Here is an 18,488-nt window from a genome sequence, read left to right as displayed (position 1 = left end):
TTCTTAAGCCTATTTTTTGGTATTAGGATGTAGTCCATACTGGTTCTTTGCTGTTGGGAATTGGGACTTTACCTTTTCCTAGTACTATAACTAGGATTGCAGTTTATGGTTTTACTTACCAGGCCAGACACTAGGTATTGTTGCACTCCTTTTTGTTTCTAAGGAAACTGATGGGGCAGTTAATTTGTAAAAAATTGATAGGTCTATATACAGACATTGAAAAGCTGTCTGAGTTAAATTAATAAATGTAAAGAGCAAGTTGTGGAACAGCTTGTCGTGTCTTGTTTGCATGCAGAACACTGAGGGAGCTGTGTGTGTGTTCATCAGTACACAAGGGTAATAAGAATAGAAACTGTTCTCAGAGCTTCATGTAATCTCTCCTGATCCTCCTAGTTGCCAGGAAGTGAGTGCTGAGGTTAAATTGTCCAAGATCACTCAGGCAGTGAGTAGCAGCTCAGGTCTGGCCAGTGCCCTCCCTTGCAGTAGGCTTTTCCTGGGGTTGCGAGGGTGGTGATAGCTGCTGCTGATGTGCATTGCCTCTCCCTATGCTTGGGCAGTGTTGAAGGTCCTCGATGTGTCATTGATGTGCCCTTCACACCTGCCCTGTGAGGTAGATAGTGGGGCCCTGCAGATGGATCCAAGCTCTACCCTGGAGAGGTCATTCCTGCAGCTATTAAGTGAGGCTGGATGATGGGTGGTTGGGGTACAGTTTCATAGTGTGGCCTGTTCTCACCCCAGCATGACCTGCACAGGGGTGGCAACTATAGCCTATGTTGGGTTCTGATGGTGAGGTTGACAGGTTTGGATGTAAATATCCAGTGGCATAAAGAAGAAAGCCTGGGGCAGCACCTTCCACTTTGCCCCTTCCCTTCCCCAGGGAATAGCCCAAAACTGGATCATTTTCCTTTCCCATTGTCATTCCTTTGGATTCATTTATTATTCTCTGGTCACAAGGTTGTTGCCCACAATTTAAAAATCAACTAGCACACATCTCATCCTAATAATCACTTACCTACTGCATAGCACATAGGCAGAAGCTATTCTTTTTGTGACCCTGTCACAAAGCCACACAGCATGGTTGTCACATTGTATTCCTTAGAAGTCAGTCAGGAAGCTGGGCATGGCACATACTTCAACCCCAGCGATTTCAACTGAGGCAGGAAGATTGCATGTTCCAGGCCAATTTGGGCAACTTGGTGAGGCTCTATCTTAAAATGAAAACAAAAACAAAAACACTAAATAACAAAAAGGGCTGGGATGTAGCTCAGTGGTAGAGCACCCCTGGGATCAATCCCTAGCACTGTTAAAAAAAAAAAAAAAGGTCAATGAGGAAGTCTGCTGACATTCAGGGGGAGGGCATTTGGTACCAGCTTTTGAAGGGATGAGAAAATGTCAAGGGCTCACACAAAGACCTTTCCTCATTTATTCTTTCATCAAGTCAGCAGATATATGTGGTGTTTCTAGGTGGTAGTCAAGAGTTGAGATGAATTATTAGATCAAGCTTGATCCCCACCTCAAGGAACTCAAGGTGTAGGTAGAACGGCGGCTGTGGTTTGGACAGTGCTTCACATCTGAGTGACAGCTCCACACATGGTCTCCTTTAAACTCCCTGCGTGGTCACTAGAGCTGGTTGTATCCTGTTCTCTAGCACCGAGACCATGGAAGATTTCCTTCATATGATTCAGTTTACATGGTAGAACCTGGCTTTGATCCCAGCCATTCGCTACAGATCTTTGCACTTTCTTTCTCTGCAGAGCAGACTGCTCTATTACTCTGCTTCAGGTGAAGAAGCCAAAGCTATGGTCATGGCAAACAAATCTTTTTTTTTTTGGTGCTAGGATTGAATCCAGAGGTGCTTTGCCACTGAGCTACATCTCCAGTTCTTTTTATTTTGAAACAGGGTCTCACTAAGTTGCTGAGGGTCTTGCTAAGTTGTTGAGGCTTTCCTTGAACTTGTTATCCTCCTGCCTCAGCCTCCCACATCACTGGGATTACAAGCAAACACCATCTTGCCTGGCTACAAAACAGCTCTTGACACTTTAATTCCCCAACTTTTTCATTACATTAAGCTGTCCCTCACAGATGGACTCTCTTGAGAACTTCGTTGCTGATTGCTGTCATTTTTCTTTTGCAGAAAGCCCTGGGTGTGCGGCAATACCATGTGGCCTCAGTCCTGTGCCAACGGGCCAAGGTGGCCATGAGCCACTTTGAGCCCAACGAGTACATTCGTTATGACCTGCTAGAGAAGAACATTAACATTGTTCGCAAACGGTAAGTCTGTAGGTGGGAGCTCGCAGTGCTGTCTGCCCTTTTAGGCAAGTTAAGAAGATTGGTGAAAGATGGTTAGTGGCAGGATTAAGTATTTGGGATGTAAAGGTCCCTATAGAAGAGAGGCATTCTGAAACATTGGTGGAACTTCTGCCCTCTCTGCCGAAGAGGAACCTGTGTTATCCAGAAGCTTGGTAATCTGGGCTCTTAGGGAAAGACTGAGGTCTGCTTTGGTGCTGTGGCCCAAGTCTCCCAGTTGTTGAGGGCAGGCTGCTGAGCCTGGACCACACCTCTGGGAGCCATCAGGCTGGAGGTTCACCTATATTTCCTGTTTGGTGCAGAGGCCCCAAGGAGAGTTCCAGCTTGAGACCCAGAAGAAAACTCAGATGGGATCCTATGCCTGTCTTTCTCCTGGGCCTCTGTTCCTCATTTGGTAGGAGGGCAGTCATCTTTGCCTGCTGTCCTGTGTGCCAGGTCCTGGGCTAGATGCTACCTCCAGAAGAGTGAATAAGGGACCCCAGGAGAATGAGTGGGAGCTGGCAATACACAGCACTGCCTTTGGAGATTGATCAACTACAGACAGGGCTGTGCCCTTGCTTGTCTGGTAGCCTCTGCAATATTGATCCTGGTGACCCTGGGAGAGGTCAGATTTGAGTGTACTTATTGTACAGCTGAGAAGGCTCAAATGGAGCTGCAACTCATCCAAGGCTGAATGTACAGTCTCAGTCCCCACCCTATACCAACTGAGCCAGAACCTGCCATTAACAAGATCCTTGGGGAACTTTGTGATGTTAAAATATGAGAAGTGCTGGCCATTTTCCCAGCTGATTTTAAAATGCAGTCAGAACCAAGAACCACTGTCCCCATCAACACAGGACCTTGAACTGATCTCCAGGAAACAATATTTTATTTGTGAAGCTCGGACGCCATAGCTCAGTAGGAAAGTGATGGATTTTCCTTTTATCTGCAGAACACTTCCACCTTGGTCTTCTCCATGTGTGGGAGGAGAGCTAGCACAAAAATGTGCTTTGAGATAACTTGACTACAGAATATTATTCGGCATTTAGTTTTTGCCTTAAACAATTAGCAACAACAAGTATACCCTTTAAGAAAAAAAAAGTGTGTGTGTGTGTATGGGACTCTTCTTCCACCCTGTGTCTGTGATGGTGGAGATATGATTCTTTAATATTTTTAAAGTTATACTTCGACACAATATCTTTGTTTTTTTTTTAAATTTATTTTTATGTGGTGTTGAGGATCGAACCCAGTGCCTCATATGTGTGAGGCAAGCTCTCTGCCACTGAGCCACAACCCCAGCCCCTAGAGATCTGATTCTTTTCTTGGGAACTAGGTCTATCACCAAGAGGGACAGAGGGACATAGAGGAACCATTTTGTTTACCTTGGAACTGTGACAGTGAGCTGTCTTTAGGCTTTATCATTGACAAGATTTTTCGTCTGTGTGTGTGTGTGTGAGAGATCAAACCCAGGGTGCTCGACCACTGAGCTATATCCCGTCCTTTTCATTTTTTGAGACAAGATCTCAATGAATTGTTGAGGATCTTGCTGAATTACCAAGGCAGCCGCACAAGGAACTTGAGATCCTCCTGTCTCAGCCTCTGACCGCTGAGATTAATATGTACCACTAAGCCCTGTTATCACTTTTTCATACAACATCAGGCATTTGCTTTCATTGTGTTGGATTCTTAAACCCATGTGCTGTTTTTTCTCTCCCTGGCCCAGAAGAGGGGTCTGTGTATGTAGTATTGCCACACCCAGCCTTGGAGATGCTTGCAGATGGGCCACTGTACAACAGGCTTGTGCTATTTTTATGCAAGGTTCCTGATGGCAGAACCCAGATTCTTAGCATCTTTGATTGATCTGTGGTTGCTGGAGAACCAGCACCTTGAGGAACTCTTAATTTCAAGGACTTAGGGGACTATGAGAGTGTGAAGCTGGGAATTAGGCTGTCAGAAGGAAGAGTCTCTGTTCCCAGCAAGTCATATTGGCAGTGCTGGTATTAATGACTGAACACTGTGTGAGGGGTCTGCTCTGTTTCCAAACATTGAATCTCTGTAGAAGTTAACGTGAAGAGCACAGACAGTAGCGCCACTTTGCTGTGTTCTCTTAGTCTAAGTTTGCACTCATAGTTTTGAGACCCCACAGCAAGTCACTTCATCTCTCTGTCCCTCAGTTTCCCCGTCTGTGTTCTGGGCCAGAGATGCAACTCAGTGTAGAGTGCTTATCTAGCATGCATGAGGCTCTGGATTTAATCCTCTGTGTTGCAAAAACAATACAAAACATTAGACCTCATCTGTGTCATGAGGATAAAATGAGTTATATATAAGAAAATGTCTGGGCCCCGTGCAGGGGCATTTGCCTGTAATCCCATTGGATCACGAGTTTGATGCAAGCCTCAGCAATTTAGTAAAATCCTCAGCAATTTAATGAGACCCTACCTTAAAATAAAAAATGAAAAGATCTGGGGGTATAGTTCAGTGATCAAGCACCCCTGAGTTAATCCCTAGTATCAAAAAAAAAAAAAAAAGATTAGAAAGTGCAGGGCCAAAAGTAAGTGCTCTGATAACATTAATCTGTAGTGACAGAAAGCAGATGAGTGGTAAACTGAGAATGGGATGGGAGGGAATTTTTGGTTTTTTTATTTTATATTTATTTTTTAGCTTTAGGTGGACACAATATCTTTATTTTATTTTTATGTAGTGCTGAGGATCGAACCCAGTGCCTCACGCATGCCAGGCGAGCTCGCTACTACTTGAGCCATATCCCCAGCCCCCAATTTTTTTTTTTTAACATTTATTTTTTATTTGTAGGTTTACACAATACCTTTATTTTATGTGGTGCTGAGGATTGAACCCAGGGCCTCATACATGCTAGGCAAGTGCTGTACCTCTGAGCCACAACCCAGCCCAGATGGGAGGGATTATTATCATAGGTCAAGAGAAAACCTTTAAGGGGGAGGTGGAGATGGTCAATGACTTGATTGTGGTGATTGTTTCACAGGTGTAAATTGTCAAAACTGAATCAAATTGTATACTTTTAAAAACCATAAATATTGTATTTAATTTTTTTTTTTTTTAAAGAAAGAGTGCGGGGGAGAGAGAGAGAGAGAATTTTTTAATATTTATTTTTTAGTTCTCGGCTGACACAACATCTTTGTTTGTATGTGGTGCTGAGGATCGAACCTGGGCCGCACGCATGCCAGGCGAGCACGCTACCGCTTGAGCCACATCCCCGGCCCCTTGTATTTAATTTTTTTGCAGGGCTAGGGATTAAAGCCAAGACCTTGAGCATGCTAGTCAAGTGCTCTATCACTGAGCCACGAACCCAACCCCAAATCATTTACATACATATATATATCTTGTAGTTGTAAATGGACAGATTGCCTTTATTTTATTTGTTTATTTTATGTAGTGCTAAGAATCAAACCCAGTTCTTCCCACGTGCTAGGCAAGCACTCTGCCATCGAACTACAGCCCAAGCCCTCCCCCCTCCTTTTTTTTTTTTTTTTTTTTTTTAGCTGTTCTAGGGATTGAATTCAGGGCTGTTACATGATAGGCAAATACTCTACCTTTGAGCTACATCCCCAGCCCTTTTTATTTTAAGACAGGATCTTGCTAAATTGCCCAGCTTGCCTTGAACTTGGGATCCTCCTGCCTTAGCCACCAAGTAGCTGGGATTACAGGTGTGTGCCATCACACCCATCTTCAAATTGTATACTATTAATGTACACAGTTCATTATATGTCAATTATTTCTAAATTAAACTGTTTAAAAACAAAGGAAGTGCTATATTAAGTGCCATTCCTTCCAGTCAAGCCCTGCACTTTGGAGGCAGGCTGTATGGACTGCTGGAGAAAGATAGTAATTTATTCACTTCAATGGTAGGTTTATTAATACGGTCACCTCTAAACCCAGAGCTTCTGACTCCCAGTGGACAGTTTTTCCCTTGACCTCAAACAGTAGTGTGGCTTGTGGCTATGAGTAGAACTTAGCTGCTTCCTAAGAAGGCTCAAGTTTGGCCTAAGCTTCCAGAATGGTGGGAGGCAGAGTGTGAATCCACTGGGGTGACTGCCCTGTTGTGTGACAGCAGCAGGGCATTCTCAGGGAGCTTGAGGGTGGGCAGTGGAGCACTGACCTGCACAGATCTGAGTCTAGTGGGGTGGGAGGCTGGCAATGAGGAGACAGTTGAGTCCTTGTAGATGCTGCACCCCACAAGGGGTGGGTTTGGACTGCCATTTTAATAAGGAAGGGAGGGTGGAATAGCCAGGGAAATGGGTGTTAACAAGAAAGGACCACCAAGAGGCTGGAGTCGTGACTGGTTTCTGTACTGAGAGCTGAGAGCCGCAATCCACGCTTCTCAGTGGAGTGAGAGTGAGCGCAGCTAATGGGGGAAGCTTTAGCATATGAGGGAGCCAGTCATCCAGCATATGAATTGCAGCCTGGTAGCTGGCAGTTGTGGCAGATTCAAGGAGGGGGACTTTTGCATGATCCCATGTCTTACTGGGGCTGAGGGCAGGGGAGAGGGCAGAGAGAAAAATAGGGGACCCAATGTGAGACTTAGGCTATGAACTTGAGCTCTTAACATCTCTCTCCTGAGTCTGTTTCTTTTTGGTTGTTTTATTAAATAGCAAGAATATCATGAACATTAAACAATTATATGTACTTGATAGTATTTATTAGGTAATAGCGATTAATATGGTAGGAAAAACAAATGTCCATTGAAAACAATCAACACTGTCATTCTTATGATGTCACTTACTCATCAAGTAATTTTGGAGCATGCAATGAGCGGCAGATGCTGTGCCATAGGGAACAGGACCAATTTGTCCCCATTGAGTGGAACTTCAGGTCCTGGGCACAGTCGCCCCTCTGCCTGCCCACTGTTAGGTTGCCACTTGCACTGAAAAGGAGAGGCTGTGGATGGGCAAGGGGTTGTACAGCTGATACCTACCACCCTTTCCCTTCTCCCCAGGTTGAACCGGCCCCTGACCCTCTCAGAGAAGATTGTATATGGACACCTAGATGACCCAGCCAACCAGGAGATTGAGCGAGGCAAGACATACCTGCGGTTACGGCCTGATCGTGTAGCTATGCAGGATGCCACAGCCCAGATGGCCATGCTGCAGTTCATCAGCAGTGGGCTTCCCAAGGTGGCTGTGCCATCCACAATCCACTGTGACCATCTGATCGAGGCCCAGGTTGGGGGTGAGAAAGACCTGCGCCGGGCTAAGGTGAGGCCCAAAGTAGCATGGGGGGCATGTAAGGTGTGTAACATGGGGATGAGAGGAAGAGCTCTCATCCTGGGGCCAGTGGGGGCACCATGTCTAAGTTCTGTTTTTTTCCACAGTATTGGGGACCTACCACTGAGTCCCTTTAACATTTTTATTTTTTGAGACAAACTCTCATTAGGTTGTTAAGGGTCTTACTAAGTTGCTGAGACTAGTCTTGAACTTGCAGTCCTCCTGCCTTATCATCTTAAATAGATGAGATGATAGGCATGCACCGCCATGTCTGGCATTTTTTTGTTTTGTTTTTTGAGACAGTGCTAAGTTGCCCAAGTTGGACTTGAATTTGCTATCCTCCTGCTTCAGCCTCCCAAGTAGGTGGGATCATAGGTGTGTGCCACTGTGCCCTACTAATCACCTCCAAGTTCTAATGAACTCTTTGGTTTAGTCTGGTTTTGCTTTTTTTTTTTTTTTTCCTAGTTCTGGAGATAGAACCCAGGGCCTTGGGCATGGTCAACAAGCATTGTACCACTTTACACCCTAGATCTAAACTTTTTAAACTTTTTTTTTTCTGCTGTTTCCTAATACTGGAAATACCATTTGGTCATTGAAAATGTTAGAAAATACAGAGAATGCCTAGAGAAAAGGAAGATCATCCTTGATCTTACCACATTAGTGGCCCTTTTGGATTAGAAAAGTGCTGCCGACTCCTCATGATGTCTCATACTGGTGTATGGGCGGGGCAGTCACATTTCCCTTTCTGTTCAAGCAGTGAGGGGCTCATCTTGTCCACATCACACATGTGCTTTCTGCCCCCTCCTCTGGCCCTCTGAGAGCAGTGACCACTGGCTATCAGGGAGGTAGGCAATGGTCACTGTAACAACATCATATAGTTGGATCCTATAACCACACGAGGGCGTGCTTGGGCTAAAACTGATCTCAACTCCAGCTCCAGTGCTGTCTCATGCAGATTAACCTCCTTAGGGCCCTTTCTTCTTCTCTTGAGTTTTGCCTAACTAGACAAAAGTGGCCATGTGCCAAACAGAAGAGATTTTTCCCTGAACTCCCCACCTTGTGAAACCTAACCCTGCTCCTTCTCTGAGGAGCCTCTGGGGCCTGTGTGTGCACTACTGTGGCAGCACTGGGCCTCCTGCTGCTAGCTCTGGGCCTTCCCAGTCTCTGCTTCCTACAGTGGGAGTGGCGCCCCTCAGGGAGGCCATTGGCAGGAGCTGAATGCTGGCAGGGCTCCAGCAGCTAGCAGAAAGTGGGGCATGTGATTGAAAGTGCTCTGGCTTCCAGGGTCAGCACAGCTCAGAGCCTCTCAGACCCATGGGAAACACTTGGGGCAGCCTTCCCATTTGAGTCCTTTCTCCCTACCCTTTCCTACCCATTTGTGTCCTGGTCACACTGTGCCTTTTTCCACTTGTCAGAAGAGGTGGTCACATTCCATGACTTTTTGCAGGATAAGAACTGCTCAAGGGCAGGGGCCTGGGACCTCTTCAGCCCAGAGGACAACTGTCCACAGCAGAGCCTTACTGTATGGAGATGCTCCTTCCCTTGCTTTATGGGTTCAGAATCTACTTGCTGGAGATGAGACTCCCAGAGTGATAGGATGTCATAGCACATTTCTTTGTTTATTCAACAAATATTTATTGAAGAGTCAGCATGTCAGATGCTATGCTAGGTGCTGGGGTTCATTGTGAACATGACAGACAAGGCCCAGCCTACATGATCTTGGGTCAGTAGGGAGATGGGGAGTGCTGAACAATCACAGAAATCATAATTGCATGTTTGGATATGTGTTAGGAAGGGAAAATGCAGGACTCTGAGATTATTAAAAAGAAGCCCTAATTTGCCAGAAGTGGTGGTACATGCCTATAATCCCAGTAGCTCTGGAGACTGAGGCAGGAGGATCTTAAGTTTGAAGCCAGCTTTAGCAACTTAGTGAGACCCTGTCTCAAAAAAAAAAAAAATAAATAAAAAATAAAAAGAGCTAGGAATGTAGTTCAGTGGTTAAACACCCCTGGGTTCAATCCCTGATACCAGCTAGGTGCTCTCAGATTGAGTCTCATGCCCTCCTCCTCAGAAAGGGCAGCTTTATTTTTTGATAGGATGTTGCTCTCAGGCTCTGTGCTTGGGTGGTCCTGTTTAACCCTGGCTCCTGTTTAACCCTATGGTCTCCCACAAGTTATTTCACCTATAAAGTGGACTTGATGACGATCTCTCCCTCCTTCAGGTGGGTAGTGAGGATGTATATAGCATGATGCCATTTCTGTAGGAGGCATTCATTCAGTAAATGTCAGCTGGGGTTACAGATGAGGCATCCAAGACTCACATGGGGGAGCAACATCCACATGAGCCACAGTGGAGCAGGGAGGTCCATGTGATCCCAGCACCTCCCTGTATCTTTAGCAGCCTGTCCTGTGTGGTATATTCCTTCAGTGTTGGCCTTGGCTGGGGACTTGAGTGCCAGAGGGCCCGGTGGCAATTTTTTAGTCAGTTATTTTTACAAATGAGGAAACTGAGACCCAGGGCAGGTAGGGACTTGTTCCAGAGCCACAACCCCAGCCAGCTGTCACAGAACTGAGGCTATCTCTGCTCCCTTGCCTTTTTCCTGGGCCTGCCAGCTAAGACTGTGGGCCAACAGCCAAACCCTTCTGGAATTACTTTCAGAAGGTCTCCAAGAAAGGGCCTGTCTTCACAGTGCCAGCTTCTCGGTACCATGGGGAGGGGTGGTGTGAGGAGAGCATGGCAGAGGTCCTGCAGATGCAAACCGTGTTACTAATCCTCTGGTTATTGATTTGTCTTAATAGGACATAAACCAGGAAGTGTATAATTTCCTGGCAACTGCTGGTGCCAAGTATGGTGTGGGCTTCTGGAGGCCTGGATCTGGAATCATTCACCAGGTAAAGCAGTGCCCAGCCTTTCTCTGCAAGGGGCCCAAGCCCAGGCTGCACAGAGGTAACCAGAGAACACATTCCTGATCTCCAGAGGCTGGGGACTCGAGGCCCAAGAGAGCCAAGGGGGAGCAGGAGGATGTTTCACTCATCTCTCAGGTTCTTCTTCTTATTTGTAAATTAATTTTCGTGTCAACTTACACACTCTCCATGTGAAGTAGTCCCTCCTAACCTCCCAGATACCTCACTTATATTTTTTGGTGGTGGGACTGCCAATAGCAGGGATTGAACTCCTGGCCTTAAGTATATTAGGCAAGTGTTCTACCATTTGGTGAGCTACAGCCTCACCCCGGTAACCCATGTTTTAAAGTTGACCTATTTCTTCTACCCAAGTGTTAAGCTTAGTGTTTTGAAGATACTAACTCAGTTCACTGCTCACCATGACCCTATGAAGTAGGGGGTATTACTGTCCACACCTTGCAGATGAGGAAAATAAGTCAGAGAGGTTAATATACTTGCCCAGGGAACGTTTCTGGCTAATGATGGAACCTGGATTTGTAGCAGGTGGTCTGGCCCACAGCAAGGGCTCTGCACCACCATGCTGCTCTGCTGCCTCTGTCACCCAGGAGCCCTTCCCACCCCTGCAGACAGCTACTCTGATTCCATTTGGTCCCTTCATGGGATTCTTTATAACAGAGGTACCATAGGCCATTGGCCATGTTGACAAGGGACTCTTCTGTGTCCGTGCATGTTCCCTGGTAATATGCTTCACTTCCTTCAGAAGTTATTGTTGAGGACACTGGCTTGATATGTGTGTGTCCGTTTATTATCATTTCATATGTATGAAACCTGCCCTATCCCTTTCCAAGGTAGACCCTTCTCCCACCTCCATCCCAGGCCTTCCTGTGAGGAGGGGTCAGGCTTTCATCTGACCCCATCTGGGCCTCTGGCTCTGCTCCACTCTGAAACCAGAGCAAATAGCAGATCACTGCTCTGTACTTTCAGAACTTCGCCCTTGGTAGGACAGAGCTGTGAGATGACAGGTATACCATCCTTCAGGGGCCAGAGAGCCTCTCTCTGCAGGAGGACAGGGAGGCAGATGGATTATTAAAAGCACCCCAGTCTAAATATCCCTCATTTCACCTCTACAAAGATCCAGGCCTTATTGGCAGCTTCTAATCCAAATTTTGGGGCTGTCAGTGATAGTTGTTCACTCCTGCCTTTGGCTACCTACTCAGTGTTCAGCCTAATGGATTTATTCCTTGATAGAGAATGTTCCCAAGTGTTCATCTAGCTGGGTGTGGTGGCATATACCTGTAATCCCAGTGATTTGGGAGGCTGAGGCAGAAGAATCACAAGTTCAAGGCCAGCCTCAGCAATTTAGCAAGGTCCTGAGCAACTTAGTGAGATCCTGTCTCAAAAAATAAATAAATAAAAAGGACTGGGATATGGCTTAGTGGTAAAGTGCTCCTGGGTTCAAATCTCAGTACCAAAAAAAAGTGTTCATCCAAAGCAAGCCCCAACCCTTCCACCTCGATGCCCTGTCCTCTGTTGACCCAGCAGACCCTATTTCTCCACATTTTAGCTTTCTGGCTTCCTGTTTGATTCCTTGGCTCTGTCTTTGCCCTGAATCAGGTCTCTTGTGTGATCCTCTATGGGCTCCTTTGCATTATGTTCCTAGTTGTGGGAATAGGGACTGTGGCTTATTTACTCCTCTGTAGCTCTGGGGACAGGTGGGTAGAGTTGGTCCTTGGTGTGTGTGTGTGTGTTATGATGCTGAGGCTAGGCAAGCCCTTAGACTTCTTTCCAGTTGAGCAGTGCAGAAACTCATGGCTTTTGTATTCCCACTGGCTCCCTAGTTCTTTCTTAGGGTCCCTGTGGGGGCTGGAGCTAGTTCAGAATTGCCCACCAAGGTGGGCACAGTGCCCACCCTGGACAGTATACTACATGAGACTGAGAGTATCATCAGCATCTTTCAGTTGTCACACTTAAACCAGGCCCATCACAGGACACATTTACAAGCCAGTTTATCTGGTTCTTGCCACATCCCAGGGTTAAAGTGGTGTGGATATTTTTACTACTGTATTACAAATTAGGAAACTAAGGCACTGGGTGGCATTTATAGGCCCAGGCTACACAGCAGGAACTGCTTGTGTCCCAAGACCGGTTCTTCCTGGCTACACTGGAAATGACTTGTACTAAATGGGGTCAGCCCCACAGGTCCCACCCTGGAGGAGCAGCTGGGCATGGCCAGTGGCCTGGTGTCAGTGGGGGGGAATTTTGCAAATCCCTTCTGGGTCCTACATCCTTTCTCTGCTGAGGTATTCTTGCATGCCAAGCAAGCACTTCACCACTGAGCTACCTCCCCAGCCTTCTGATGAGGTCTTTTAAGCTTAAGATCTTAAATTCTTTTTCAGATCATTTTGGAAAACTATGCCTACCCAGGGGTTCTCCTGATTGGCACTGACTCCCACACCCCCAATGGTGGTGGCCTAGGGGGCATCTGTATTGGAGTTGGGGGTGCTGATGCAGTGGACGTCATGGCTGGCATCCCCTGGGAGCTGAAGTGCCCAAAGGTAAGGTTGGTGGGCATGAATGGGGGACTGTTGGCCAGAAGGGCTGAGGGAGTAGGTCAAGCTTAAGTTTCATTTGGAGGGAGACAGGGATGAATGAGCAGAGTGTTAGCAGCAGGATTCATTGATTTCTGGTTGGCATGTGGCCCAAGGGGTTGGTAATTGCCATCTTACCCACCTCCTCTTCAGGTGATTGGTGTGAAGCTGACAGGCTCCCTCTCTGGTTGGACCTCACCCAAAGATGTGATCCTGAAGGTAGCAGGCATCCTAACGGTGAAAGGTGGCACGGGTGCCATTGTGGAATACCATGGGCCTGGTGTGGACTCCATCTCCTGCACTGGTGAGGAAAGTTGCCACAGGATATGGCCCTCATCCTATATTGGGCTGGGTATGGCCTGCAGTTGAACAGCAGAAGTATTGAATAACCTTCCAGAACATTGTTCAGGCAGTGTGGGGGTTGGGGTAGACAGGAAGTTGTGGAGTTGACCTCCCTTCTTATAGTTCCCTTCTCTAGTCTTAGCTTTAACCCTGGGCCTCCAGGGATGAGTGTCTGCTGCCAATAGGTGGCCCTGAGAGTGAGGAAGGAAATGAAGCAGCTCCTTGGTGTGAAGAGGGGCATGCACCCCTAATAGGTGCCCCATACCCAGCAGCTCAGCCAGCCCCACAAGCCCTGTTTCTCCACAGGCATGGCAACAATTTGCAACATGGGCGCAGAAATTGGGGCTACCACTTCAGTGTTCCCTTACAACCACAGGATGAAGAAATACCTGAACAAGACAGGCCGGGCAGGTGAGCTGGCAAGGGCAGAGTGGTGTGGGCAGGATAGTTGTCCAGCATGCCTCTATGACTTCCCTTTAGGGTAAGGGGTCCTTAACCTGTTGCCTCTATGCTAACTTCAGAGGTTCTGAGAAGCCCCTGCAACTATATGACAAGCTGGGTATGTATTAGTATTCCTGAATGGGGTGTCTGGTGCTCTCTTCAGCTTCTAGAAAAATCTGGCATCCAAGTTTGAGATCCCTGCCTAAGGGTTGGATTTCGTTTCACACAGAAGGATGATTACAGATGGCATTCTTGGTCTGGTCCCTGGTGCCCTCTAAAGGAAGCTCCAGAAATGACATGGACCTCCTTTGTGTAATTGCTGCCTTAGCAGGGGTAGGAGGGGAAATATATGGAACAAGAACCAGCTTCCCTGCCTCTCCCAGCAACTTCCCTGAGTTTCTAGCTTGGTTTCTTTGAAGTTCAGAGGAAGAAATAAGGTGCTGGGGTCTGGAAATGGAGGAGAGCAAGAGCCCAGGGGGGAGAGTTCAGCCTCCAGAGTCCTCTTAGAGGCCCTTTCCTCCTTTTTTTCATTGTGTGACTTCTCCAGAACTGTGCTCTCCATCTCTAGGAAGCCTTCCCTCACTAGTTAGTGCTTCTCCATTCCTGTGTCCCCATGTACCTCTCCTATCATACTGGCACGGTCCCTGCCCTTGAGGGGCTCACAGTCTAGGAGCAAACTCCTAGACTGTGAGCCCCTCAAGGGCAGGGACCATGCCCTGTGCTGTGTGCATTGTTCCTTTGTGGGTTCAGTTAGTGCCTGGGGTCTGGTGTTGGGCAGGTGCCAGGTCACTGGCTCAGATGGGTGGATGGAATCTCAAGACCACATTCTGTTTCACATGCTTCACTTCCCTCCCCTGCTCATTCCAGACATTGCCAGTCTAGCTGAGGAATTCAAGGATCATTTGGTACCCGACCCTGGCTGCCAGTATGACCAACTCATTGAAATTAACCTCAATGAGGTAAGGAAGGAAACTGGGTTTGGGGGACTTCTGAGAGTGGGGCAAGTCCAGCCTGCACACTCAGTAGTGGTCATGGCCCTTGGTTCTCTAGTCCCCTACAGACTGCTACCTGAACCAGGCAGAAATGGAGGGGAGGGAAGGGGGGTGTTTGTGACCAATCAGAAACCCAGAAACCCGAGTTGGTTTACCCTCACCCCAACTTTAGTAGAGGCTGAGATTTCACCCTGAAGCATTGAAATTTAGAGGGCCAGGCCCAGTAGGACTTGGTCTGAGACCTACAGACCAGAGCAGACATTCAGAGAGCCAGAGGAAAGGCAGACTGAAGCAACAGAAACCAGTCTTATGAGGTTGAATGCTGGCCCTGCCACTGAGGCTCTGCGGCCTTGAGCAGGTTGCATAATCTCTCTGTGCCACACTACATGTGTGAGAGCCAAGGCAGGTGTGAGTTCATTGGGTTTATCCGTGTAATTAACAGTCATTCATATTTATTGAGAGTTTACTGTGTGCCAGGCAGTTCACTGCGCACATCACTTTGTGTGTGTGTGTGTGAATATGTGTGTATGGTGTGCTGAGGATGCAACCCAGGACCCAGTGCATGCTAGGTAAGCATTCTACCCCTGAGCCACTGTGCTGCCATCCTTAGCCCTTCATATTGATTAGTGTTATCACATGGAAAACATCTGCCCTTAAGTCCTTATTTGTCAGATGATTCCAAAAACAACGTAGTTTACAGTGAGGCACATACAACCAAGTGCTGTGGTGCATAAACACCTGTAATCCCAGCTACAGGAGGCTGAGACAGGAAGGTTGCAAATTCAAGGCCAATCTCAGCAATTTAATGAAACCCTGTCTCAAAATTTTTTTTAAAAAGGACAAAAAAGGACTGAAGATGTAGCTCAGTGGTAGTGTGCTTGCCTAGCATATGTAAGGCCCTAAGTTCAACCCCAGGCACCACACCAAAAGCATTATAGTTGGGGAGATGATGGACTTACTAGATAGGCATTCATTCCATGCCTCTGCCATGCCCTAGCTACATGACCTTGTGTGAGGCTCCTTACTTCTGAGCTTCAGCTCCTGGTGTGTGCAGAGAGGAGATGAGGACAGCCTGGTAGAGCTGGCGTATCCCAGGAGCTGATGCGAGTTCAATCTTCTGCCCACGTATTTCCCACAGTGAGGTTTATGCTATGATGACAGGAGTCTGACTCCCTCGAGGGATCTGGAAAGGCTGTGAACTGTCATTCTCACTCAAACGTATTCCTACCTTTCTCTTTCAATTCCTTATGTCCCCATCTTCTAGCTGAAGCCACACATCAATGGACCCTTCACCCCTGACCTGGCTCACCCTGTGGCAGAAGTTGGCACTGTGGCAGAGAAGGAAGGATGGCCTCTGGACATCCGAGTGGGTGAGCACCTTCCATCTGGTTGGGTTAGCAGGTCTCTGGGCTAGCTGCTCTACCCAGGCACGCCCTATGGTGCTTCCAAAAGGAGGTACTTTCTATAAAATTGCCTTTGCTTGGTATACAAGAATATTAACGAGGAATTTTAAAAACACCTCTAAATTCAACCCCTAAGCAGAAACAAACTTTTGTTGTTGTTGTTGTTGTTGTTACTGGGAATTAAACCCAAGGTATTCTACCATTGAGCCTCATTCCCAGGTGCCTCCCCACCCCCACATTGTCTTTGAGACAGGGTCTTACTAAGTTACCCGGGCTAGCCTTGAACTTGTAGTCCTCTTGCTTCAGCCTCCTGAGTCACTGGAATTACAGATGTCCACCATTGCATCTGACAAGATACAAGAAACAAGCTCTTTGAGTTACACTGTGTTTCTCTGTACATATTTCACATGCATGTATTTGTGTGTATTTCTTTTTTGTAAACACAAATCTTACCAGCCACACTTCTTTTTTACATGGTTATGCATATGTGGACAGAGGTATTCAGTGTCCCTGGTTTCTGCTGCTGTGAGGTAGTATGCATGACTGTAAAGAGCCTGGACCCTGGTGCCACAAGGCCTGAGTTTGAATCCTGCCTCGGCCACTTGTTAACTGGGTACCTTGAGCAAACTGCTTTCCCCTCTGCCTGGTTCTCCATCTGTGAATCAGGAGTGATAGACTTGCCTTCAAAGTTGTCTGGAGGAGTGACAAGTTATTATGTGAAAAGTGTCTTGTATGGTATCTGGCATTAGTGTTACATAAAGCACTCACCCCACTTAGTTGAAGTAAATTTTTAATATTTAGGAAATAAATTGCCAAATTGTTAAGAGAAACTATCTTCACATCTGTAGGTCATGCAGTATTGTTCAGTTTTTATTGAGTTTTATGAGTAACTGACAAATACTTTAAAGAGATCTCTTGTTACCTGGATTATAAAGCAGTAAAGAAAACAGAAAATAAGACAGGCCCCAAAGGTGTATACCTGTAATCCCATCTAAATTTTGGGGCTAGTTTAGGCAACTTGGCGAGACCCTACCTAAAAACAAAAAGCACTGAGGATATAACTCAGTGATAGAGTACTTGCCTAGGGTGTGCAAGGCCCTGGGTTCCACCCCGGCACTGCAAAAACAAAACAAAAAACTGGAAGTATAAAGGAAACAAATTAGACTCACTTATCAGCCCCCTACCCAGCAATGCTTATAGTTCATGTGTTTCTATTAGTATAAACCTTCTGGTGTATGTACACATGCACATGGTGTAAAATGAATTAACACTCCTCACATACGTTCAGTGTCATGGTCAGAGACTCCAGATTCTTCCCTGGAATGGCTGTTCACAGGAGCCTGCCCTTTACTGTTGGATATTTAAGTCGCTTCCTACTTGTCTCTGTTAAAAACAGTGTCTAACCAGCCCAGTTGGCAAACTCTTTGGATTAGGTCTGGATAGTTTAAGGTTGGGTAGAGACCTCTGGTCACTGTCTCCTTCTGACCCTTGACTGTACCATCCACAATACACCAGGGCTGATCGGTAGCTGCACCAATTCAAGCTATGAGGACATGGGGCGCTCAGCAGCTGTGGCCAAGCAGGCATTGGCCCATGGACTCAAGTGCAAGTCCCAGTTCACCATCACACCAGGCTCTGAGCAGATCCGTGCCACCATTGAACGGGATGGCTATGTGAGTGCCCATCTACCCCTGCCTCTGGCTCCCCTACCCCACTGCTGAGTAATGTGGCTGTAGAGTGGGACAAGCCACAGCCTATTGGGCCAGAGGGGGTGTAGGTCCCAGTGGCTGCCATAGGGTTCCAGTATAGTCTTCATCCTGCAAACTATTCACCTGCCCTTTTTCCCATCAGCCACTTGCCTGCTCCTGACAGTTCCCTGTCTTCTCTCTCTCCAGGCACAGATCCTGAGGGATGTGGGCGGCATTGTCCTGGCCAATGCATGTGGCCCTTGTATTGGCCAGTGGGACAGGTAAAAAGCACAACTTTGATAGGATAGCCCCTTGTATACTGGAGTATTCATACCCACAAATTGAAGGGAGACGTTGGGGTGGAGAGAAGACTCAAGTCCAAAGCCTCTGGCTCCAGAGGCTGCTGTACATTAGAAGACCTAATTAGATAAGGGGATGCAGAGCCTGCAGGGGCACCAAGTGACTGTGGCTGAAGCCTGAACTGGCAGGAAGAAGCCAGCGAGGCCACATTCTCTTGGACACAGCCAGGGACTTGGATATGAAAGGAGGCAGCTGCCCTCGTCAGGAAACTCAGGCTTGGATCTGGGCTCTTCCTCTGTCTTCTT

At 47.0% G+C, this 18,488-nt stretch overlaps 1 protein-coding gene across 1 annotated transcript in view; it reads left to right on the top strand.

Annotated features, from left to right (window-relative positions):
- Nucleotides 1–18,488, top strand: part of Aco2 (aconitase 2) — a 47,786-nt gene that overhangs the window by 23,490 nt on the left and 5,808 nt on the right. The window contains exons 2-11 of the mRNA XM_027924653.2: nucleotides 2,135–2,271; nucleotides 7,259–7,517; nucleotides 10,325–10,417; nucleotides 12,826–12,984; nucleotides 13,171–13,321; nucleotides 13,666–13,770; nucleotides 14,668–14,759; nucleotides 16,057–16,162; nucleotides 17,711–17,868; nucleotides 18,091–18,164. Of these exons, the coding sequence (XP_027780454.1) occupies nucleotides 2,135–2,271; nucleotides 7,259–7,517; nucleotides 10,325–10,417; nucleotides 12,826–12,984; nucleotides 13,171–13,321; nucleotides 13,666–13,770; nucleotides 14,668–14,759; nucleotides 16,057–16,162; nucleotides 17,711–17,868; nucleotides 18,091–18,164 (1,334 nt within the window). The remainder of the gene's footprint in view (nucleotides 1–2,134; nucleotides 2,272–7,258; nucleotides 7,518–10,324; nucleotides 10,418–12,825; nucleotides 12,985–13,170; nucleotides 13,322–13,665; nucleotides 13,771–14,667; nucleotides 14,760–16,056; nucleotides 16,163–17,710; nucleotides 17,869–18,090; nucleotides 18,165–18,488) is intronic.

The sequence above is a fragment of the Marmota flaviventris genome, chromosome 3 (genome assembly GCF_047511675.1).
Source record: "Marmota flaviventris isolate mMarFla1 chromosome 3, mMarFla1.hap1, whole genome shotgun sequence".
Classification (NCBI taxonomy): Eukaryota; Metazoa; Chordata; class Mammalia; order Rodentia; family Sciuridae; genus Marmota; species Marmota flaviventris.
This window is presented reverse-complemented; position numbering and strand designations above follow the sequence as displayed.